The sequence below is a fragment of the Bradysia coprophila genome (genome assembly GCF_014529535.1).
Source record: "Bradysia coprophila strain Holo2 chromosome X unlocalized genomic scaffold, BU_Bcop_v1 contig_173, whole genome shotgun sequence".
In the NCBI taxonomy this organism is placed as follows: Eukaryota; Metazoa; Arthropoda; class Insecta; order Diptera; family Sciaridae; genus Bradysia; species Bradysia coprophila.
The window spans coordinates 4550142-4576097 of NW_023503302.1; the positions used below are offsets into that span (position 1 = coordinate 4550142).

Sequence of the window (25956 nt, forward strand, 5' to 3'; positions counted from 1 at the left end):
TAAATTTTACAAAGATCCATCGAAAAACCTTAAAATTTTCGTACCCGGTATTCAAGTGGTATCTTGCTTCAAAGAGTCTTGTAAAAGTTTTCAGGGTCGTTCTCGACTATACAATACTAAACGAAATATAAAGATCAACTCACAATTTGAAACCACGCAATAATTTTCGTCCATGTTGAAGCCCCACAACAGCAAATAAAGCATTCGTCCGTCATTTTAACGAATGTTCAACGATATCACTTTTAACGCTTTTAAAGTAAAACTCTCCGTTTGTAACTCAGTTTTCGAGGCAAAGTAATTTCAAAACTTTTGTACCGCTTTCAAGTGTAAAGTACAAGTGTAACTGCTTTCGCAGCAATATATTTTTTTTCGTTTTTCGGCAATTAATAAATACACCAGCCCATACGTTAGTATGCGGGCGTGACGCAAGTCCAAACTAAAAGAAACACACTCTCTTGTTACATGCCACAAATTAGGTGGAATTTCCCGTATTGGCGCTAAATACTGTCTCATACTAACAACAAACGTCGGTGTTTACAAAATTGCCGCTGAAAACCTATAAAAGAGGAAGTGCATACAGTGAAACAAAAGCATGAAACGAAAAAAAAACTTCAGTAATGGATCCGAAATCATCTTCCAATTGGTTTAAAAAAAAAGTTTCTTGCATATCCGAGTTGTAAGCGTCAAATATTCTGATATCAATACTTTTGTAAGTAAAGGTTTGGTGTCACTCCCTCCACTGTTAAGAGGTTTCTGTGTAATATGTGGTCCATAATTTGATTAGATTGTTGAATTGGAAAATAGAATTTAAAAATGGGAGTTTTTGAACCGATAATAATTCTAAAATAAGAAATGACAGCAATAAATGAATAATTGTTAATTTTTCGCGATCAATTTTTATTTTCATTTCACAAATTATATTTTGAGATGCTCTGTTTAATTACAAGCCAATTAAAAATGAATTTCGACTGATACGTTCGTCATAGAAAAAAGGTATGAACCGTTCTCTTCCAAAAACCACTGATATCGCAAGAGGTGATGACGCTACATCAGTTTTGCATATGAGAAGAAAGCTAGGCTATAAAATCCTTCTGTTAAATAGATATACGAGATGAGTTTCTGCCAAAGGTATGACGTTACGTCTTTGCCAGAAACGCATAGGATTGTCTAATCTTCAAAAAAAAACAACAACTTCCAACTAGGAACAGAAATTTTTCAGTGTATGTGTTGTTTGTTCCCGCAACCTCTCACGATCTTTTCTTTTATTCCAACAATTTCCGCATTTTACCTCAATTATTGCTTTTCAGCCAGGCGTTCCCACCCGGACGATTTTCTATTTTCGCCAAATTTTCTCACTGAACTTATACTGGATACTGTATACCATTCAACGTATGAGTTCATAGAAAGGACATGATGGATGTTCGCTCTACTACATAGAATGATTTGTTGTCCTCAAAGATTGTGAGTTTCATTTCGCAATGTCATCTTCTTCGCGAACTCCACGATAGCGGCTTTTATAACAGTGGCATAAATTCAATTGATATCTTGTGATAAGTAGTCCTTTACCTTTTTATATGTGTATCTTGGTTCTCTTGAATTACGTTCATTGAATTGTGTCTTAAGAGAAAATTTCTTGGATTTATTTTTCATCATTTTATTACCAAGAGAATTCCATAATTTCATTCCATATTGCATTTTAATAAGAGTTATAATAGCTCTCGTTATTTGATTTTTCTTCTTCGCGTTAGTAAGCACCAGTGCAATTGTTCCGTTGGTTCATTGCAGTCGACTTCCTACAGTTATAGTGCTCAATTAATACGTCAATAGACTCTTACAAAAGGAATAACTTACTTCAATAGCCCGCTCAAGATTCGGAGGCATTCAGATTATAAATACATTGAGGTGTCGTCATCAAGGGTTACTTGCCGTCAATTATTAGTTTCCCTCTCCTGAGGAGAGTCTCCTCTGTGCCTACTGTTCAATTTCAGTCATGAACAGTTCGATTCTAAAAATATATATATTTTTTAAATTATTTCAGTACCCACGTATAGAAATGCCGAAGAAAAGCAAATGATATACGTAGTACGTACGGTCAAAAGGGTAATTACTCATTTTTGGTATTTTCTTGTTTGAATTCAAATAAAATGCACATGCGGTAATCATGTAAGAAAACCGTAAGGGGAGTCCATTCGATTTGCTCCCTCCCGGAAAAGCCTGAAGTTTGATTTGCTAAGAGCCTGCGGTTTCTTTAGAAAAATAAACTCAGGAATCTTAACAAATTCTTGAACTTTAAGTATTTTAAGCTGTCGATTAATATTTAAGTTAAAGTGAGCATAGCGGAAACATAAATCATTTAGAGCTGTTTTAATTCGGCCGGAAAAATGATTTTTAGAGGAACCTATGAAACCCACCAACTGAGTCGACGAGTTTTTGAAAAATAGTCAATATTATGACTAGTTGTTTGGTATTATCAAATCCAAAATAATAACATAAAGTCTCTAGCAGTAATACACTGGTATTGCAAACCTGTGTCAGTCTTCGAATTAGAAATTTATTATATTGTCGACAACTTACTCATTTAACGCCATTCCAATAAATTTTCATTTTAGATTTTCTTTCCGGTGGATATTTTTCAATGTTGTTTACATTGTATACAATACATGTTTTTCACCGCTGACATAATATGACGTTCCCATACTTCCCATACGAATTCATGACAACTACACTGAATAAATATGGATACCCAGAAGACAAAATTCAACCACATTTAAAAATAGTCTGCGTAGCGCCTGCGTATAACATCGAGAAAGCAACTACCAGCTACCATTCAGTCTATTACTTAAAGCCAACTGAATGTTTCGAACGTTAAGTAAGGGCTGGGGCATTGGGGCAAAGACTAGCAAATTTTTCAAAGGTAAGATTGCTCTGTTGTCTAGTGAAGAAGGTATGTAACAACAATTGACAAGTATTGGAGAATTCCAACCGTGGCTTAAGAGCTCGAAACAGTCTGTCTATTCGATAGTTAATATTGATAAAAAGATGTAACCTGTACATAGGCTCTCAAATGCCACCGAATGTTTTTTGCTTAACTCCAGTTGCGATAAGTAAGACTTCCGTTGCTTTTTTTAGAAAAACGTTGGTGATAAATGCATGTTTTAGGTAGGGCCACATACAACTCATTCGTAGAAGGCCCGAAATTTAATTTTCCATAGAAATTCAAAAAGCCCTTTGGGAATCGCTCGAATTATTCAGAGTATGGCCAGTTTGATACTGGTCTTAGGCACATGTACCAACGGTCTCGAATGACAATGTACGCGTCTAGTGCTTAAATAAGCATATATCACTCGATGGATAACTATTACGCAAACGATGAGTTGATGAGCTCTCCTTGACTAATACCGCACAATCTTCAATATATAATGTCCTGTTTCGTTAATTATTAAAAAAGAAACATAATGAAGAGGAGAAGCATGCTTTCGGTCAAGCTAGAATTTACTACAGTTATAAGGAAAAGCGAAACACAAGTTCCATTGAAAAAATCCACAAGAATTCATAGATCTCGAACAAAAGAAATACAAAATCAAAAGACGAAAAACTAATGAAGAAAACATCAAATAGAGTGAACAAGCTCAAACTCAAAGTAGAACACATTTTTTTAGTGTTTATGTATATAGTGGATATAGTGATATGCCGCCGAGCAAATACGGCAACACTAAAATTCTGTATTAGAATATAAAATGTGCGCTGGTGTGTATGTGTGTGTGAGTCTGTTATATCCATCCATGGCCGAAGAGAGTATTATACGCTATATCGTATACTGGGTTATCAAATTGAAAAGATACTGGGTGGCTAATGGTATGGTAAGGATGATGTATAATAAACGGTATGTGAATGTAAGCGTGTTTGTTTTCCGTCGAATAATGACGTCACATACATAAGGGACTGTACACAAAGGACGTCCACCAAATTTTGTCTGCTTTCTTTTACTAGACTTCCATTCCAGTGTGTGATATCTACTTTTCGCCTTATTTTTATTATTATCGAAAGGCGTTCGTTCATTTATCGAAAGGACGTTCAAAATCTCAGACAGGAGACCACACATAACGAAGGTTTGATGAGACGAAATCTACCAAGTGATTATTTATATTTAATTGATCAGTACCGTGATTTTAAAGACAATTGAAGTGTGACGTACAAAGTGACTAACGTAAAATTAGATGAGATGAAGAATTTGATAAGGAGTTATGATTGAAATTTATACAACTCTGGCTAGACTTTCCTCCACCTACTCTATTGGCGTCCGTCCTTTGTGTACGGTCCCCAAGTCGACGCGAGAGACGGGCGCGATAGGAGAGATTGAGAGAGAATCGTCTCATTTTCGATTGGAAATTGTTCGTAGTCTTCGTTTTCGATTGTGCCTGTGCAATTTGTTATAGCACACCAAAAAAAACTTTTCCATTTTCCTCAAAAAGAAGAAGAAATAATTTTTGAATAAATTTTACTTTACCTGTCGCTGTGTATGTCACACACAAAACGTTAAACCAACTAGAAAAAAGACTTTCAATTATAATCCAATTTAGCGAAGTGCCAAATAATGCATTTGTGTTTTGGAGTTTTCTTGTCGAATTTGTGTAATGCAATTTTACATCGTTGTTCCGTTGGTTCACTGATGGACGCAGTGATTTTTATTTAATTAAAAAAAACGGGAAAATTCTATGTTTTTCATACGAATTTGATAACAAAGGCCAATTAAATGCCAAAAAGTAAAATTCATCAAAAAGGAAATATTTCGAAAGGAAAACTAAACGAAAACAAAGGATAAAATAAAACCAAAAAAAGGCAGAAAAATCTTCTGATAAAAATTTGTTACTAGTGAAACGTCTAATTAAACCGAAAAACTATTCTCAATTTCTCTTTTCCTTTTCGTTATATGCCGTCATTGATTTTTGTTGTTTTTAATCATACACACCATCTGAAACGGATGAAAAATCTATAAAAGTGGTCGGGGCAAATCGAACCAAAAAAAAAAATATTGGAAAATCGAGTGTGTGTTTCGTGTGTTTTGTTTAATATCTTATTTTGACTGAATAAAATGTTAGTTTACGTACAGTTCCAATAAGATAAAAGAAAAATAATATTGTGACGTGTGTGTGATTGTTCTTCGTTTTTCTTATTTCCTTCTGTTCATTTTGCGAGTGTGGTTCTTTAAGTCATCCGAATCGCAAGAGAAATATACGGAGAAAATGCCCGTCAAAAAACAAGGTATGTGACCTCTTTATAGATCACATTTTTTTAAAATCCATGCTCTATTTATACCGACACAATAAAGTATATACTGTTCCGTTCCTGTGGTATTTCGATCTGGTATTTCCATTGATTCTATATGGTGCACAAACATTTATCGAAATTTTGAGTCAAATTTTGAAATTGTTCGGAGCAAACATGTTAGATGACGGAACAATGTTCGATCCGTGTCCACTCATTTAACATTTCGATGGATAATATACCAACATTTCGATACAATAATTACAATCAGTTTTCGGATTTCATATTATTTCCGCTCATTTTGTTTACTTCAAAAATGTAATATGTAAGTCATCTACAACCTCCACCCACATATTCACCCGTAAAGACAAAACTTTGCGTCCAATGGAAAAGACATTTTCCAGGCGGGAGAATATTATTTTGCCACATTTAATCATTACAAAACGAGCATTTAATGTTTCGGTTCGTCTTATATTCAATTTTGTCAAAGAAAAATTTTACATTTTCTCGGTGAGCTATTCAATTTAGTCGGGAATTTAGTTCATGTTTCCGGGATATAATGGTTGGTGTGTGTGTGCCATATTAAGTGGCTATGATGTAACCAACAACAGAAAAACAAAAAAGGATTTTCGTGTAAATCCAGCAAGAAAAGAATGCACCGTTTAGCGTGGTATTTTGCAGTGGTTTATTTCGATTTTATTTCACGAGTTTTGCATGTGGTTTTGAAAATTGTAAATACGACACATTCTTATAGTATACTTCGGACGACATTGTACACTCATATCGCACAGTGTTTGTTTCTTTATTTCTGCCATCTCTGCGTTAAACGATTCGCGTGAAATTGAATATCTCGTGGTTGATTTCTTACGAAGAAAACGTTTCTGGGAAAGTATCGATGTGGTTTAGGTAAATATGTTGTTCATTGAAGTGGTGTCAATGGCTTGAGTGGTGAATGAAAAGATTTTCTTTCTCCTTAGTGTCTCGTTAATGATTGTGTAGGGGAAAACAAGTAACAACAGAGAGTTGAAGCCAGAGATGACTTTTGAAACAACCTTAAAGGAACAAGGTGTTCAGGGAGACATTGAACTGACAGTCTTTGACACTATACTAAATGGATGATCTTTACACTCATGAGACTCTCAATCTCTTTTAAAGAAATAATAATCAAAAACTCCTGATTTCTGAATTCCACTTTCCTTCCATTTCACTGGCAACTTAATACTTATCGGCAGGAATTTTATGATACAATAAAACCTAAAACAAAAAAATTTAGAAAAATCTTAAACCGTTGCTTGGTCTGTGATGCACTGACGGAACGTAGTTAAGCCACAGAGGCATCTTAGATTATTTTCAATATATGTTAACATTTCACAGACAGCAAGCAATGGCAGAAGTTCTACTATCATCTATTTCTACTTGATCAAAGTATTCTCAATATGTTGATTTCAAATCTTTTACTTCATTTGTTTGTTGTTATATCCAGCTTCGCACTCAATCCGACCTTCCGATTTCCATTCAAAGATAGTTGATAAGTTGAGTGGCCGAAGAAGCTCGGAAAAAGGGGACAGTATCATGCACATTCCAAAATTACTGGATATTGAATGATCTACGGAATCCAACTGTCAACCTATGGAAAAAATGACTGAATATGCACGTCACTGACCAATATTTTCAGATCCTTGATTTTCCGTAGTCTTTTACATAAACATTTTGATAAGTATGTTTTAGGTGCAGTTTACCGCTCACCTCGTTTTGGATGGATCTAATTTTGATAAATATTTCATCTTAATGTTGAGGAATTCTTCGTTTATATACTAAATGAAGGAAAAGATTTTTTTTTTGTAAATCTAATTAGTTCTTTTCATCATTGATTACAATACTTTTGTCTCTGTTGAAAGCAATGCATTATGATTCTTCAGCTGAACATTAAACGGTCAAAATAAAACAAAAGAATAAAAATAATCAATGAGTGGGCTTGTGGCCTATACGTTTCAGTAAAAATAGTTCCGAAACGCCACCGATTTCGATCAATCGAATATTTTTTATCTATTAATAAATAGGCCCTATAATAATAAACATAATTTACTATTCAATTTACATGACCAAACATGACGCGTGCGGTAAACTTGGCATTGAATTAGTAATAGCATTGTTATTTGTCATTTCATTGTAACTAAGAACGCAATGTGATTGTGGTTCAACTAAATATTGAATTCTAAATATAAGAAATTTGTATCAAAAACAAATATTCCTAAATGAATTAGTTAGAAGGTGCACAGACTGTGGCACGTACCGACAGCTCAAACAATATTTCTCGACGTCGAGGGTTCGCACACGCGAATCATAGTATGCGCCCTTTTACAGCATGTAACAAAAAATCATAATTCACCACTTAGAGGTGAGTCTCGCACACCAGAATTTGTATGGTGTGCGAGACTACCCTACCCCTGGTAAGCACAAATGTTACACAGAAAATCTTGGTAACTTCGACAGGTGCCACATTTCTTGGACTTCAATTTAGTCCATTTAGTCTAAGAAGTATGACGCTCCCCGGGCTCCTTATTCACCTCCAATCTCTCTTATCTCTCCTGCATTTTCGCGTAATACTTACATCGACGATATAAATTTCACATCAAATCTGAATTGTATTTATCCAAGTTTTTCATCCGTTGGGCCTGTGGCGGATATTTGTAAATTTTGTTGACAAACGTACTGCAAGGACTTTCAATAATTTTCTAAGGATTTTCTAGTTTATCCGCCCCTCGCCTGTGCTGTGTAAATATTTTTCAAGGTAAATATAGTGAGGATAAAGATGTCACTGGCATCGAACTTATGTGCTAGGCGGCGGCGCGTCTGAATGGCATTGCCTCCTAACTATATTTACCTTGATATTTTTCTCTTGACGATATTCACCTAAATTTAGGTTATGAAAGTCAAGATGGCCCCTTTGTAGTTTTCAGAACAAGGATGGCGCTTTTGTAGTTTTCAGGGTAAACCGGGTAAACTAGTATGTCGTCCCAACGCCCTATTGTATTGTACCCGTATGCCGCGGAATTATAGTTGAAGTAGATACAAACCGAGATGTGTTCCATACTCAGAGCACCGTGTCCAATCTAACGCAATATGGCTCTATTGAATCGTTCCCTATGATTCAACAACAACACTGGACATAAATTCGATGTGACAACGGACTCTTCAATATTAAAATCGCACAATCAATTTTGAATTGTTCACGCCCAATTGACATTCACTTCACAATTTGAACACAACTCGTCTGAAAGTGATATGAAAATAACATTACGAACGTACACACTCGACGTAATTTACAATTTTTAGTAATAACAAGTTCGTATATGACGACACATCTAACGATGTGGTACATACAGCAAACACACACTCGCTACCAACATCCTCACCGAACATATCCATGGTTCACTGGCTAAACGTCTTAAAGGCGGTTAAACGTCGTCTTGTTATTGTATATCTTTCAATCTGCATCGGTATTCGTTTCGAACAAAATGTTTTATTTTAAAAACCGAAATTTGATTAGATTTCATTTCCTTACGACTTGTTTATCGATCGTTTAACAACAGATCTTTATCATGAAATAGAATCATTAATAAAAACGGAGATACGTAATTGATATTGTAACTCTCAAGTCTCGGATCGGATTTATTTATTTCTGTTTCTTATTTATTAATTATGTACTTTACGATGGTGACTCTCTACCACAAGTTGAGACAATACACTCGTTGATGTGGTTTATTTATTCAGCTTTTAAAATACAAGACCACCGAGTAGTTCAGGCATTGAGTATAAATATGACTCCAATGTGTTGGACGAAACTCTAATTTTTTTCTTCTGTCAATTCCTCGGAGTGAGTCCCGTATGTAAGAATTATAAATTTGCTGAAAATTGCGAAAAAAAACTTCTGAAGGGGAGAGAGAGAAGATTAAACTCTTTGTGGAGTTTTTGAAGTATTCTCACCCTTAATAAATGTTCAGAATACAGTATAAAAGCAGAAAATTCTATTTTTCAAATTAAATAAGATTTAGTAGCTGGAGTTGCAGCTCGAAATCGATTTTAGTGTAAAAATCACGGTATTGCAAAATGCTGAATATTTTGCTTAAAATGAGTTAACACCGTGTCAAGACACAATTGAGATCGTTAGTCCACGGACGGTACATAACAATTGTAAGAATCAAATAGAATTGACAAACATGTCATGACGAACGAAATTTCGTTTTGAAATATTGTTTCGTCTTCTTGTGGACGGAAGTCAGAAGAATCCAGGATGCTATTAAAAAAGAGTCTAACAGGTTTATCACGGGACTGACCATTGCTTGATGATGTACCAACAAGTGGTGGTACTATTTTTTTCTTTGTAGTTCAGAGTTCCACAAAATATTGTCTATTTTAGCAGACTCCAATTTGCGCCTACAAAATTCATCTAAGTTTCGCGTACTGGACGTGTTAGCATTGTAGGGATGGAAATATCTTTTTTCACTCTAACCAACGCGTTCTCATGTGAAACTTCCAGGAATTTTCGTAGGCGTAAAATTGATTGGAAAATTTTGGAAGAATTTTCTTTCGAGTCTGCTACCATAGACAATACATTGTGGTTCTCTAAACTGGTAAGAAAAAAATACCAAAGGTCGATGTGAGCTAACCGAGCCGTTGCCGATTAAAAAAAGCGATGCCACATGTTCTTAGTTGGAAAAATGAAGCCACAAGAAAAGAGACAAACAAATATTATATGGAGCACAGTTGAAACAAATGGAACTAGAAACTATCAGTTTTGATAATACAGTTGCTGTACGTAGAAGCTTAATCCGAGTACTTGTGCAATTAAAATTTATTTCTCAATTAACAACCATGACATTAGTGATGATCAAAACGACGATGTGTTCAGTTCACTTTTTAATAATCAGCCAAATAATACCACATTTGTATATATGATAGAATAACCGTCCACCACGTTTTTATGCATTTACCAGCAAATCCAACATTTGAATTAATATTTGCCATGGTAAGGTAATTTAATTTCAAGAAAATATGTTCACATATACGAACCTAGCATTTATATGTTTAGTCTGACAAAGCACTAATTTGTCAGAGGGAGAAATAAATAGATTTTATACGTGGGATGTGGTTGAATGTATCGTATTACATTTTCTGACGGGAAATTCGATCCTGAGAAATAGTTTCGCTTTAATGAGATCATCTCTGAATCTGTACAACTTCTATAAATAGGTTAAAGTAATAATTCAAACGAAAACCGTAAAAACAACCCATTCACTTGTTCGTATTCTGGTTTCGAATGAAACACCTCGCCGTTGAAGGTAACCTGAGGCGTAATATTTGGGAATTATGTCTTTAAGCTAAAACTGTAGCCGATTTGATGCGGTTAGCACCGTACGTCTATACGTATTCTTAGTGATTAAGAAATCCCGTAGAGATACCTTTTGGTGAGAAAAGTCTATTCGTAAAACTCCATAACCTTCCCTTTGGGACCAATTCTTTATCTGACATACGAGATATACGAGTTATAAGATTCACTCACAACATGTTCCGGACCGGTGACTTCTCTTGTCATTATAAGTATAAAACAAACGATTTGCTGTTAGCATGTGTTTCAAACTCCATTCATCACTTACATAAGGTCTTTTAAATACATAAGCATCTCGTATGGGTCTAATTTCGAAATCCGGGCATATTTGCTTGACCCTGCCTACGTCATCTTAATAGGAATTCAATATTTATAAAGCGAAGAAGACCCTTAAAATAACCGCACTCTTTCAGAAGCCATTTATCTGCTACCGATAACCACGACAAGAGCGATGAGATCTGGCTAGTGCTGCCTATCATTGCGAAATGTACGGTAAAAATATTGAGAAGTAATAGATTATGTATCGAACACTAGGCGCTACTTTTATATCAAATGAAGTAACAGATTTAGTGATTGGGTTGCGATACGCCTGTCGTTGGTAAAACGACGTATATGGGAATATGGAACAAATCAGTTTTCTGCGGGTTTATAGAAGTTTTTACCTAACAGTTCAAGTCAATGGAAAATCTATTCAAAGATTTATGCGTTATTACATTACATTATTACAATGAACGCAGATTAACAATTATTGACTCTGATCAGTGTACCACAACAGTTCTGACAAAATAAAAGCCGCTATTAAAAGAACAGAGCGACCTTTTGATACTCGATCGTTCCTGCACATTCGTTTAGAAACTTTTTCAATCTTTATTTTAAGCTGTCTTCATAGGAGCTGTCTAAAGAAATTTAAAATCTCAATTCAATAAGTCTTTCAAGACTTTAAAGCATTTTTCAACGATTTACAAGGATTTATTTTCCACATTTCATCGGCGACTGGTATAACATCTTACTGCTTTTCCAAAGCCTCCGTTCCAAAATGTTAAACACATATTTCTGTGACGTGTTCGGATTTTCTATCTAGACACATAACAGTGCAATGAATATCTCGATGTGAATGCGATGCACTGCACATTCTCTACATAATTCCACTTCGTGTTTATTGGGTGAGGTCCAGAGATGATGTTATTTGAGCTGTATGGTGTTTGACTCATGATCTCTGTGTGTAGACATGACAAACGGAATACATAATAATGTATTTTAAGTCGCGGTATCGTCTAAATTTAGACTAAACAATCGGTTATTATGCAATTTTCAAAAGTATTTTTTTCTCCTTCTTGTTCTGTTAACGTAATCTTACTGATGCAGGAAGCGTCACAGTGCCAACTAATAAGTACCAAAATAACGACAAGATAAGCCAATTCACGTGTGAGAGTATACCAGATAAATGATTTCCTTTCACACCATTATTTTGCACTCGTCTGTAAGAGATTGATGGGAAGTTGCTTATATATAACATTCAAAGCAAATGTATTGTGAACTGTCAGAATCTTCCTCCAAAATCTTTATCCGATATATCCGCCACATTTGCTATTGTTGGGGTATTTCATTATTGTAAGTGCTGGTGTATCACTTTAAATTTAATTTTCGTATTGGCAGACACTAATAAATATTGATCCCGGCTAAACGATATATTGAGAGTGACTTAAAGCGTTGCCTTAATGTTTGTGAGCTGAGAATATGATCAATTTTCAAATAAATTCCGATTTATCGTCGACGATTATAGTGTTTTGCCAGTTTTTAGTGCATTTAATTAAAGATAATGTTTTAGCGGACGGAAAGCAAATTTCGGTGAATCATAAATCTACTCAAACCTTACTTTGTCCCAAGTGTTTAAAATTAGACAGAAATTTTGCACGTAAATTTCGCATTAATTTAAGTTGAAGTTTAATTTAAAAACGAAATTTTTTAGTGATTGTTGTTTTGTTTCATTTGCAGAAGCCCATCGTGCATTAGAACTTTTAGAGGATTATCATTCCCGCCTTTCAGCTCCGCAAGACCGTGCGTTGCGTATCGCTATTGAACGAGTTATACGAATATTTAAATCGCGATTATTTCAAGCATTATTAGGTAAGTGGAAATGAATTGAAGAGAAAACTGTTTTAAGTTTTGTAATGAAAATTTTGTTGCTATTTCGACCATTCATCGAATGGTAACGAGAGTCTTTGGTTATTTTCAACAAATTTTGCATTACTCTCGGTGTTACTTAATGATTTATGATTTGGGGACTGCTGAAATAATTGAAACTTTGGTCAGCACCCATACGGCCACAAATTACGTAAATTATGACGACAACGATGTTCTACTATATGTAACAATTCTAATGGAAGGAAGAGTAATTTAACGGTTTGCAAAGAAAAAGACCGCAATGATATGTAACATTCGATTTGAAGAACTGTCTCAAAGCAAATCTCACCATTTAACTTAGACATGGCATACATATGTCTAGCAAGAGTCGTCTCTAAGCATACACTTTGCAATGTACTAAAAATATAATCAGCCATTCACGTGATAATTTACGTTCGTTCAGGGGACAACATTCACCATAACGAAAACCGGAAATATTTCACACCATTTATTGTTATGGGCGGTTCGCGGTCAGTAAAAAAATCGTACGACTTATTGACTTCGTTTTGACAAAGTCATTCTCAAAATCGATTTTTCGCAACTTCTCTCTTTAAATGCGAACGTTGACACTAGATCATCGAATTTGTAATAATCCTTTTCAAGTCGCGGGACAATATTACTAAGTTTTACATAATTATGTTTTCCCTAGGGTCGAAAATGGCTTATTGCAACCCTAGGTATGTTATGGTTATTTTCCTAACAAATGCTGAAGGGCTTTATTAGCGAATGAGAGGTTTCCAGTATGTGTCGGAGGCGAGTTCTGGAATCGTATTCGCTAAAAAAGCCTTTTAGCATTGTTTGGAACAACGTTTTTCTTAAACGACGTTGGAGTACTTTATGCTCAAAAGCATGTAAAATTCCATCACATAATTTAGGATAAAAATGAAAAGTCTCACTTTCATGGGTTATACATACGAAAACTACTTTTCTTCTTTTTATCCCTTGTCATGCAAAGGACTGTTTTCGTACTGCAACTCGCAAAATTGTCTAAGGTCTACCGCCCACAACAAATGCGTAAACAACTATTTAGGAGTCTTGTTGTTTAAAGGTCCATTGAGTGTGGTATAAATCTTCAGATTGAGAAGTAAGGACAAAATAAACAGAAAAATCAATAGTTATTTACGTATCTGTGGTGGACGGTAGATTTTAGACAATTTCGCGAGTTGTAGCCCCGAAGTGAGTTCGTCCACAAAAAGAACAATTCTGAAATTTATGTCCGAGGTAATTTGTTAGTAAATACACAAATTTCTTGCTTGTATAAGAACGTGTAACCATTGTGTTTTTGATGCAGAATAATAAAAGCGGATCAAGCAAAGTATTAACGACTGTCAATTGTTTGATTTACTTGTTTATTAATGAAATAACGGTTTCATAGGTATATACTCTTGACTAGAAAGCATCTCAATGCAAACCATTCACAGTGGCTTAACGTCGTATGGTCGATTCCCGTTCATATTTGGGTGCTAGTATAATCTCAAATTAATTGAAATAGATTGTGGAGCTAGAACAAGCGACATTTATTAGAATGTATGAGACAACACTCCAACCAAGACATATAGTCTTTGGCATTTTGAAAATGAGAGGATGTTTGAACCGGTGTATTGTAGTTCTGATATAAATTCGTTTGCTCACTATAAAATCGTGGACATTATATTGGCACGTGTACGGTTGTGGTAATTTTTGTGATTAGTATTTTATTCGGTCAACATAGAATTACATACATCAGATGTTACTAAGAGCAATTTTGCTGATGTAACAAAAAAAAAAGTTTAAAGATATTCTAAGGCTGCCAAAAGTAGTTGTATCTTTAAGAACAATATTCGTGTGATTATAAGGAAACCCATCAATTAATCGTATGCGTGTTGATAACGGGAGAGGTTTTTAAGAGGTCATTTATTACCTTATCTACACCCTTCAAGGCAAACCCTTTTTCTGAATAAAGGAACAATTACACTACATAGATATTCAACTTTTCCCATTTTTTGCAGTGTACAGAATAGGGAACTCTAAAAATCAATTTCGTTAAAATTCTGTTTGTTATTTTACGAACAAATCATACATAAAGCTGATGTAGGATATTGATAGTGGGATAGAAATGCATTATCTTTATGGCACAAACGTATTGAATTCAAAAATAAAACCAAAAGATTATGGCAGGAATCAGGCAGGAGTTAGTAAAATCTTAAAAGCTTATAGGATTTGCATTCGTAAAATGTGCACTTTTTGCGAATAAATTGTAGACAAAGTTTTTACCGAAACTGAAAATCAACATGGTGTCGTTCATAAATGGCATCAAACGATATAGGGTAAGGGGTTGAACAAAAATCGGACGCAGGTGTATACGAAAGTTGCAATAGAAGATTATAGATACGAATTATTGAGACATTCGAGTCGAGGGGGAGATGCTTTGACCGCAATTATGTTGTAATACAACATTGTTGTATCCGTTTACATGAGCTTTGTGGGAAGGGCGACCGAATTTCAGTCATTTATACGTTATGGAAGCCCATCGTACCGTTTGCCTCACGTGAGTAGTAGATCACATTGGATGCTGCGAAAATTATTCATTGCTGCCACCTCACCGGCTTTGGCAGCGCAGCGCCATTTGTTATCATTTCTCTACTGACTAACTATACTTGTCGAAAAGCAGTTACCGAAGCAAGTTCCTCAAAAACACACGAGGAAGATTGTAAATATCGCAAAGTTGTTTCCGAATTAATGAATTTATTCCGGATTATTGCCTGCTCTATGCGAAAGTTGATTATTGAAAAGATACATAAAAAGAACCGAGTTTTTTTTTCATGTAATGGATCATTTTCGCAAACTGCATACTGCTATGTAATGGTCAATTTTCGCATGAGGTAGTCAATAAAATAATTTAAATTTCTGTCGAGACAAACTAAGAGAGATTTCGAGTGCGGACGACCTGTTTAAGGTTCGAGTGAGTTAGGTGAGGTGTAAGCAATGTAAAAATGTAAGAAAAATTGAGAAATAAAGGGAAAACGTTATCCCAAAAATAGCCCATGACCATACACAAGTTAACAATCATTCGAAGGATTTTATAGAATTTAACAACCATTCGAAGGACTTTACTTTTGCGGGCAAATTACAAAATCATTACAATCCACTTATTGCTCTGTTTTTGTTAATAGTTGTATGGCTATAAATTTTAAATGGTATTGAATAGCATGTCTTGGTTCGAAAAATGTGAAAACAATTTCGCAGAAACTAAAAATATCGCACAGTTTGCGCATGGATCGGTTAAATTTAATTGTGTTGTGACCTAGAGAGGATTATAAATTAAAGGCCGTCCGATTGAATTATAGCTACTTTGGTTCCCATTTTTCTTTTGGTTTTTTATTTGTGGCCCATGATTACTGTTGGATTACTGTGTGAATAGATATAGTCATTTCCACCTATATAAGTAAAAGAAGATTTATCGGCAGGATTTCACAATCACATTATGGATCTCATCGTATTTTTTCTATAAAATAAAAGACACTTGACTCTGTGTATATAAACAGTTCTTAATAAATAACTATTCTCCGACTGACTCTTATTTATGAAATAGTTAAATTTTAATGACTGGTTCATGTTCACTGCGATTGACTAACTTTTTTTTAACGTTTCGATTTGCATGGTACACATATTATCGTATGAATGCTTGTTTCATTGAGATTTTATTTTTAGCCGTCATATTTTCCATGCAAAAATGTAAAATGAATTTTTATTTCGTGAAATGACATGTCATTCGTATACTTCAGCACATCCATTAAGCAAATATGTCCCGTCCTGGCACTAATAAATATATTACTTCAATAACATTGGCAACGTGCTGTGACCTAGAAAAGTGGGAGAATCGCATAACAGCGACCCCAACCATATTAGAAACTGCAATTGCATTTACTTTGAATTTTAGTTCTTACTATGAATAGCTCATACAAAAATTGTTGCTTTTGTGTAGACTATCGTCGGTTGATTGCGTCGACAGCACACATGCTTTTCATGTTATATTATTATTATGGAACCCCCAAGAGTAAATGGTGAATTATATTTCCGCAAAATTTTATGGTAAAATCCTTCATTAAAAGTCTAACTGTTGTTGTATGCATTCTACATGAGGTTCCGTTAAATTAGCAGCTGTGTAAATGGTTTGCATGTTTTTCTTCACTTGAGGAAAATATTAAACTTTTTGCTACAAATAATAGCTGGATGACGACATCAATTTTTCATGTTCAGCCGGTATAATGCTAAATACATACTAATTGGTCGAGACCAATATCGTGATTCGTTCAAAGCTCTTCGACAAATCACGACCCAATGAATTGTGGGATTAAGTTAACATTGAATCAGCTGAAACGCTTTCTTTTTCGTGGTAACATTGATTCACTGACTTTCTCTCAAACCATGTTCAGGTAATAATTAAGGCATCACTGCCGAAAGTTTATTCTCCACACTGTGGTCTCATTATATTTGGTTCGGTTAGATTTACGATTATTCAATTCATTGCCAATCGATGGCGGTACAAGGGAACAAGTCAATATTTAATACAGAACATTCATTCTCGTAGAAAGTTGTTTTATTGCAAGTCCCACAAGTTCCTGTTTCCAAAGGACCTTGATCAAGTCTATATTTGGAATGATATAAAACAAACCAGTCTCCCACAAATGTCTTGAATCACACAAACCTACAATTCTTGTTGAAAATTTTGCATCCCACTCGCGGACGTTGTGGTAACTATTTGATTACAGCCTACAAAATCCCTACAAAATCCCTACAAAATGACTTTAAGAGTATTTCCTAGGTTCTCTGGTACGAGGTTCCAATCAAATACAACTTGAATCACAAACTTAATATTTGTTCTGTTTATCCCAACTGTAGAGGTGTGATTCTGTCACAAGTTTTAGCATCTGAAGTGCTTGAGGAGCCATTCAAGAATTATGTAGCAAATAGTTGTCAAAAAGCGGAAAAAATGACATCGGTCTTTTAACATCTCAGACGTGTTAGCATCCCAGAAGTTGTAGCACTACAGGTGGAGCGCCTCACAATTCTAGCAGTAGTTAAAGCTTACAATAGGTTTACCGAGGTCAAAAATCAGTATTTCCTGAAATTTCAGGTCAGGATTTTTTTTTTTAGAAAATAGACCTAGTCTGAACCTTGTTTTGATTAAACCTATTCCGTCAGGTTTGCATACAAATTTTTAGAATAACCGGTCAGGTTTTAGGTGCAGGTCAGATCATCATAATCAGGTTTCAGGTAAATCTGACCTCTTGCGAGCTTTGCTTTGGACTGCGTTCTGAATTTTTGTTCTGTAAGATATGTTACGGAGAAGATCCCTCTTTTACTAAAAAACAACAAAATGGATCCGTGGAACGTAAATGTTTTGATCTTTCCATTTTCGGCTAGTCTTTTATTGTAACAAATATCAACGATTTGAAGAATTCGATTGGTTTTAAAACTTCAATTCACATGTATCTGTACTTATTCAATCGATTTTAGTCGTCACATACGTAGCTAGTGTTCCATCCATAACACTGGTTGTAGGAAAGACAGAAAAAAAAACATTTTTTTAAGGAAATCAAGAACTCTATTCTCTAATACTATGATGGATTTTGCGGTTTTGTTACTAGCATTTCGATTTCCAAATCTATTTTACGATTTTTTTTTGATTTTTTGTGCTTGTTATATCGACAATAAAAACGTACGTACAACAAATTGACAACATTATAAAAATACTTGGAAGGAACAAAACAGTTAAACAGTAAAACATTACTAAGATTTCAGGAATTTTCTGATTATGGCATTGGTTTTCTCTGGGGCATCTTGTTGAAGAAAATGATTCGTTCCCGGAACGACCTCGTACTGCAAATTTTTGAAAAACTTTTGAAGCTCTGCGCCAGTAGCTTTCGATATGTAAAGATCATCTTCGCCAAGGAGATAAAGACCTGACGCAAATGTCGTTGGTGTCGTCAATTTCGGCATTTTGTGAAAGCTGATGTTTGCACGGTAATAGTTGATGGGCGGAGTGAGTGCACCTGAAATCGAAATTTTCATTTTATTGTTTTTTGATCGTCAAACGACAGAAGAAAAAAAAACGGATTTTGATCATCACCTGGTCTCGAGAATGTATATTTATACGCTTCCATATCCTCATCGGTGTAAGTGTCCGATTTCTGTTTGCTTCCAACGGCTTTGAAGACAGCAAAGTCGTTCAAGCTGATAGTAAACTCGGGCAGACGTGGCATTTGAAAATAGAAAATGTACCAAGACTTCTTGAATTGGTCCCAAAATTCTGAGCTCATTATAACTTTACGCCACGCTTGTGCCGACGGTGCACCCATCATCACATACTTTTCGACCATGTTCATATTGTTTTGAACGAAATTCCATCCAACAACTGCGCCCCAATCATGACAAATCAAATAGCATTTTTCGCGACCCAATTCTTTGATCACGGATTTGATGTCGTCGCTTAGTTGATCAACTTCGTAGGATGAGATACCTTCCGGTTTATCTGAATCGCCATATCCTCGCATGTCTATAGCAACGCACCTGTTCGTCGAAAGGAAAATGGGATGATTAGAACACGGTGGGAAATATTTTAATATTTTTTTGTTTTCGTCGATTTTGCTTACCAATAATCGTTGGAGAATTCTTTGAGCTGAAATCTCCAAGAATACCAGAATTCTGGGAAGCCATGAACGAATAGCATCAACGGTTTAGATTTGTCGCCTTTTTCAACGTAATGCAGTTTGATGCCCTGGAAAAGATAACAAAAAGTGGAGAATTAACTACAACTTGAACTATACTTTCACTTTGTAGATCACAGCTGTATCAAGTTACAACTCTATAAGGGCTGTAAGTCGAACTTAAGTCCTCTCGAGTGTTCATCAGAATTTTAAGCTTCATGAGGATTACTACTCTTCAAAATTAACGACCTTGCAAGCGTTACAACTCGTACCACTCCACGAGAGTCACAAATCAACATTGCCTTTTACTACAATAAATGTCGCAAGTTTGTACAGGCTTAAAATAATTGTAAAAGAAAGGTGAGTGTCGTCAATACCATCTTTTGACTTTTATAATATAAACAAGCCTTGCTGCACCAGTCTGTGTTCTGAGTGCAACATGCATATTTTACGATTATTATCGTCTGAAAACGACGTACTTAAGTGAAAAAGAAAGTTTGTAAGTCCATTTATGCACGCAAACAGAACCTTTAAATAACGAGTTTGTTCAGTAGGTTCAGTAGGTTTAAATTTAAAAATAAAAATTTAATAAACCGAGTACATCTGCCGCCCCGACATAATATTGGTTTAAAAGCCATAAAAATGTAAAGAAGCAATTCAACATTCAGATTGTTGTATTTTCTTCAAGCCTCAGTATTTAGGTCAACCAACAGACTTTTCTTCTGTGAACCAAAGACCGTGTAGTAAGCGTCGAATGCCTTTACTTGCCTATCATTGAGTTTAATGCATACATTTCCAAACAGAAATCATTTCTATGTTCTTTGAATATATATTGTGAGTTGTCTTATTTACCCACATGAAATCGACTGGTATACTGAGATGTTACATCTCATCCAAACAATAATGTTTCTCATCGAGTCGGAATCAAGAACTCAACTCATTAATCATAATGACAAAGGCAAATTCTTCCAAGAAGAAGAAGTTGTGATTGAAACCAAGGTAAATATAGTGAGGAGGTAACGCCATTCAGACGTGCGGCCAAGCACATAAGTTCGAAGCCAATGACATCTTTTTTTAAAATGGTTGACTACGATTTACTTGTATATCACAAAAATATTTTCTCTATCTCACAACAGATGGCCCGACTTTCTATTCAATTTTTTGCTTTCATTTTCAACGAAGGGGTGAGACGGCGTTTGTATCGAACTTTCGTGCCACCGCACATCTGATTCGGTTATATATGGCATTACTTCCTCACTATATTTACCTTGATTGAAACAAAGGTTTTATGTATATTATGGGAGCAAAATAAGAACTGTCCGATTTTATGCCTCCTAATTTTACAAGGTGTATGCGGTTGCTAGAGAGCTGCATTGTAATAATCTGAAATGAGTCAGGGAATGCAGATGTCCAAGCATATAGTCGGTTTGCAAAGAAAAAAAAACGGCGCAGTGATATCTTAAGTGCATGTACAAATAGGTAAATCCGTGTTGAGTTGTAATATCACTTGAGGTCATAGCTGTTGTTGAAGCTTACTTTCATTAAAAAAAAAATAAGATTAAAGCGGATAAGCTGACACACGGTATTGATAACAACGATAAAATGTTTATCGTTGCATGTGTCTAATGATAAATAATAATCAATAAAATATGGTCAACGCGAAACAAAACTAAAACCTTGCCCTCTACGGTCACAGTACGCTTTTGTAATTATACCGTCGAATTACAATTTTCATAACATCAATCATGACTTGGCGCTTAATATTTGTTTGTGATTCAAAAAAATTCACGTAACATAAACCGTTCGGTTTTACGATGAAGTCATTTCAAATTAATAGTTCGGAAAATATGATGTTTTGATGATGATGATGTTTTAAATCCGATCATTATACGTTCGATATAACAGTAGCATTTTGTAGGTATACTTGATTCGGTCTGGCTGCATTAATACCATAGCCAATATGCTGTGATAACCAAATACGCAAATAAAGGTGAAACTCAATAGTGCCTCACAATATCTTATCATAATTAAAAAAAAAAGATATAAAAGAGCGAGCAACAAAATAATTACAAATATAGACTAAACAAGGCACCCACACTAGACTCAGAGATATTGCATAATGTGCACAAAATTTATTGATTCCTACACATCATAGCCTTATGATCTGAGACAAAAAGAAAATGACAAAGGTCAAAACTATAATAATTGGTCAGCTTTGTCTTCCTCGGTGAAAGAACTCCGTTAAATCAGATCATCAATCTAGACTGCAGTGGTAGAATAATCAGGTTCATATCCCCCTACATGGTTTTCGGAAGTCATATTTTCACTAACCTATCAATTTTCTAATAGATTTAGAACTTTGAACGGTGTACGGTGCACTCATGCCATGAGAATATCATTAAATGCAAAAGTCTAGAGCTATGAATATCGTTGAGTTTTTAGAAATACCTCAGAAGTTTTACAATTGAATTAAATCGTATTAACCCATTCCATCAACGATAAAGACAGTATATTAAAGCAAAGTGCGCGGGTTCATATAAAAACAGAATTTGTATCCGGCACCGGCATGCATGCACCAGCACCATATTACAACGATAAAAAAAAGTGTAATGACCATCGGCGACCACTGGCCACAAATATAGATAATGCGATATTGTAATGTGAATGATAGTGAAATGGCAAAATCGGTGCAATTTTAATTACTTATAAATTAGATTCGGCGTGGTCTTTAAAGCAATCTATGGGACGGAGTTCTCAGATCATCAAACGCTGCTGATCTTCATGTTCTGTACAAAAATTGGAACAATTACTTAAGAGGCAATTTAAAAAAAAAAAAAAATTATTTTGGCTACAACGATGTGGTTGATGATCATAGCATTTTAAGCGTGCAGACCGAAAATCATTCATTTGTTAAAGTTTTGTGACCTTCCGACGACCTTTATTATGTAACTTATGTACTTAAATACTGTGCTTCAGCCGGATGTAAGGCCTCAAATCCGAGGGGTGGAAGTAAATGGACTAAATTGAATTCCCCGAGAGCTAATCCCATTTATTTTGGAAAGATTTAGCCCATTTAGTTCAAGAAGTGTCGGCACCCCTCGGTCAAATTTCATCTCTAAATTTCTGTCTATTCAGAGGTGCTATAGCAATTTTTTCGGCTGAAACATGAAAATTAAAATGCAAAAACTGATGGAGATAATTGAAAAGCTTTGATTTCGTGTGACTAATGTAATGGATTTTCATTTTTTCCTTCTTAGTGAAAATACACTTTTAATCAAGAACGATTCCGCAAAGAATGTTCAGAGAAACACGGGGATTTTTGTAACATTTCTACAGATTTAGTTTCATTGTTGAGCACATGGTCTATTTGAAATTAAAATATTTGTTAAATGGCGCTCATTTTACCATTGTACCACTCCGTTAAAATAAATCCTATTGGTTAAAACGGTCACGTGACAAATTTCAACCAATACGAATCGGCTAAACGTAGTGAAAGATTTAATTGCTGGACTAAAATATGATTTAGACAATGCAAAAAAAACGATTTCTAAAGCTTGACGACCATTTTCATCTCTTGCCACAAGGACACAATACAATCTGAACATTTTTTTTTCAGAAATCGATTTGCAAAAGAGACAATGAAAGGTTTCCGAGAATATTACCGAATTGGCTAAAGAATTAAATAGCATATCAACTGCCGAGCACATGTCTTCGTCATTATTCTGATTTTTTTTTATGCATTATTCAGAATAAGCGAACGAAAGTTTAGATTAACCATGTGGTTCGAATTGATATACAAATGAAACGAGGCGAATAATTATAAATTTCGAATAAATTTAGCAATTTTTTTTCCGTTCTTTAAGAGAAATTTTTATAGTAAAAAAATTGTACTTACGTTCACTCGAATGTAGTTATGCGTTCCAAACTCTGGATTCGATAGACATGCCGGAGGATGTGTTCGCACTTTTGGATTCCAGAACTTTGGATCATATTTCAGGAATTTTATGACTAAATACACAACTGCTAAAGAACTATAGAACAGGCACAACGATTTCGTAACAAAAAACATAAATGGTGCCAGAATCAAGGTACTAATTTGCTTGATCATTTTTAGGCTGACCGCGAGTTTGTAACGATAATATTTAAAATGCAAAAAACAAATGAAATGTTGAAAACCATCCAACTGTTCTCAGAGGTTCGATATATTTTTCTGTCTTTTGCTTTGTGCGATTATACCTTGTTGGATGACCATCTGACACACACTGAAATGAAATTTCTTTTTCGCAATCCGTTCACCGAAAACAGCCAAACATGTAATGTGATGATGATGTATACATGTAGGTGTTGATATTTATGTGAGAGTTTTTTTTTTTTAATTGAACCCATCGTCACAAGTAGCTCTGCAAATCGTATTGCTTTATCATTTGAACAAAAAAATCACTTTTCAATATTTTTTTTATTCTGATAAGTAATTAGAGTTAAACTCCTCGTCACACTCATCACACTCGATCACAATTAACAATATTTGTGAACGAACTGACCCAATGAATGACGAAAATTTATTAAAGATCCTTCGTTCACAAAAAAATAAATATCGAAAACCCTTCGTGTATCTCTCGTAGGGCCCGTTCGTCCGGTACGGGCCTGACAATAATGAATGTCGGTCTTGGAATATTTTTTTTATATAAATTTTATGTTGGACAAACTTTCACCGAAAGTAATATATCCTCAAAATGGAATGCATTATTTACTCTAGCGATGTATGTAGAGTAGAGATACTTAACGTATGCATATTCGCCACCATAATAATCGCGCATTATACGGATGCGATTTCGGAGAGTGACATATCTTTTTCAGTGATCACATTATATACCTTCATCGATGCGCTGACCTAGGGTAAAGTGCCGATTGTTACATTTTTTTAAAAATGGTTTCGAGTAAAAAATGAAATGCAAATTTTCCCAATTCGATAGGATAGTTTCAAAAAAACTTACAAAAATTAAAAATCAGATTATAAATAAGACTTAAGTTGGTGTTAATCGTTTCTATCGTACTGGGTATCAAATGACTTGAAACTGGACTTTAAATAACAATAATAAATATTTTCAATTTTCGATTAGCTAAAGATAAATTTTGTTATAAAACTCATAAATAATGATAAAATGATGCACCCTAAAATTGCGCCAGAGATGATTCTGTAAATCGGTCCACCCTAAACAATTATCGACACATACATGTGTTCACGGTTATCACAAACAAAAAAATGTTCGGTCACTGTTTTTATCGCTCAACAGTGTTGAGTCAACACGAACTGAAATCAGTTTCGTAATCGTATCGGTTATTTGAACCATGAACCATTCGAGATGTTGAAAATAGAATCTTGCCGGTGGGTATTGGGTAAGGTCGAGCTAGTGTCTACAAAAAGCTCAAAATTTTTCATTTTTCACGGCTTACACCTGAACTGAAAATGCTTTTCAAATCCTCAATTTTTTTTAATGCAAAACATGAAAATGTGGATTATTAAAATTGAAATATGAGTGGGTGGGACGGTAAAATGGACCATGCTTCACTTTGATCTTTGTAAAAGGGAATTTTATAAAAAAAAGTATAAAATTGAAGAAAAAAAACGGAACTGCATTCCGCAATACTATTTTATATAAATGCAAATGTGAAAACTTTATGTCAATAATAACGACTCATTATAGCGATATCGATTGCTTTCAACACAGGATTTTAGCAAAAAAAATATTCAACTGGTAGAATTGATTATAAGGCATAAAATGAACACCCAGACCTTAATAAATATCTGCGTTAAATCAAAATATTGCTCATTGCACGTGAAAGTTGGAACCCTATTTCTAATGAATCGCACTTACCGTCACAAAAGTTGCATAATTTAGTCGAAATAACTTCTCTGCTGTTTAACTTGTAGAACATTTTGCTCTTCTGTCATGATGTGTATGCCTTGTCGAAAGCCTCTCAAGTGCCTTCGCTATAATTTGTAGCCACACTTACACTCTCTTAAGTGGACCATTGCGAATGATAAATTGCTGCTGTCTGTTGAATATATTTGATCTTTTTATTTATCTGCTAATATATCTGGTAGAGAACGAACGGTCACAATTCATAATTTAGAATCAGCGAAATTTGCGGTCGACTTATGTAATTGCTTTAATTGCCTGGGAATACATTCTAAGCTAAAAAATTATTGATTTGAGGTAAACCGACTTTCGTCGCCAATGTACTAAAATCAGTACTTTTTGTCAGATAAATATCAAATTTAGATCTCCCAAATCAAATCCGATGTAGCGTTTGACTCACTGCGGTCCATTTAGCACATTTAACGGTTAATTTACATTTTTTCACATTTTCATCAAATTTTGTAGCGAGTTTAAAGTCTCAAAATCACCATCGGGGAACTTTGACAAT

At 34.8% G+C, this 25956-nt stretch overlaps 2 protein-coding genes and 1 long non-coding RNA gene across 8 annotated transcripts in view; 1 reads left to right on the forward strand and 2 right to left on the reverse strand.

Moving 5' to 3' along the window:
- Window positions 1-1651: 1651 nt before the first annotated feature.
- LOC119068268 lies at window positions 1652-2690 on the reverse strand. Its single transcript, XR_005086118.1, has 3 exons — window positions 2575-2690; window positions 1852-2005; window positions 1652-1793 (listed from the first exon to the last, which is right to left on the reverse strand). It is a non-coding gene; the product is annotated as an uncharacterized LOC119068268 (long non-coding RNA).
- A 1726-nt stretch (window positions 2691-4416) lies between these two features.
- The window catches only part of LOC119068231 (disks large 1 tumor suppressor protein), a 97303-nt gene continuing 75763 nt past the window's right edge, over window positions 4417-25956 (forward strand). For 4 of the 6 annotated variants that reach the window (XM_037171740.1, XM_037171742.1, XM_037171741.1 and 1 more), the window contains exons 1-2: window positions 12377-12569; window positions 12650-12781. In XM_037171740.1, coding sequence (XP_037027635.1) covers window positions 12392-12569; window positions 12650-12781 — 310 coding nt within the window. In that variant the 5' untranslated portion in view covers window positions 12377-12391. Of the gene's footprint in view, window positions 5263-12376; window positions 12570-12649; window positions 12782-25956 lie in introns of those variants that run through there. The other 2 variants (XM_037171744.1, XM_037171745.1) reach the window with 1 other exon arrangement.
- Window positions 18403-24262, reverse strand: LOC119068253 (epoxide hydrolase 4-like). Its single transcript, XM_037171791.1, has 4 exons — window positions 23423-24262; window positions 19474-19598; window positions 18951-19390; window positions 18403-18873 (listed from the first exon to the last, which is right to left on the reverse strand). Exons 1-4 carry the CDS (start codon window positions 23633-23635, stop codon window positions 18611-18613), a joined length of 1041 nt encoding a protein of 346 aa, XP_037027686.1. The 5' UTR covers window positions 23636-24262; the 3' UTR covers window positions 18403-18610.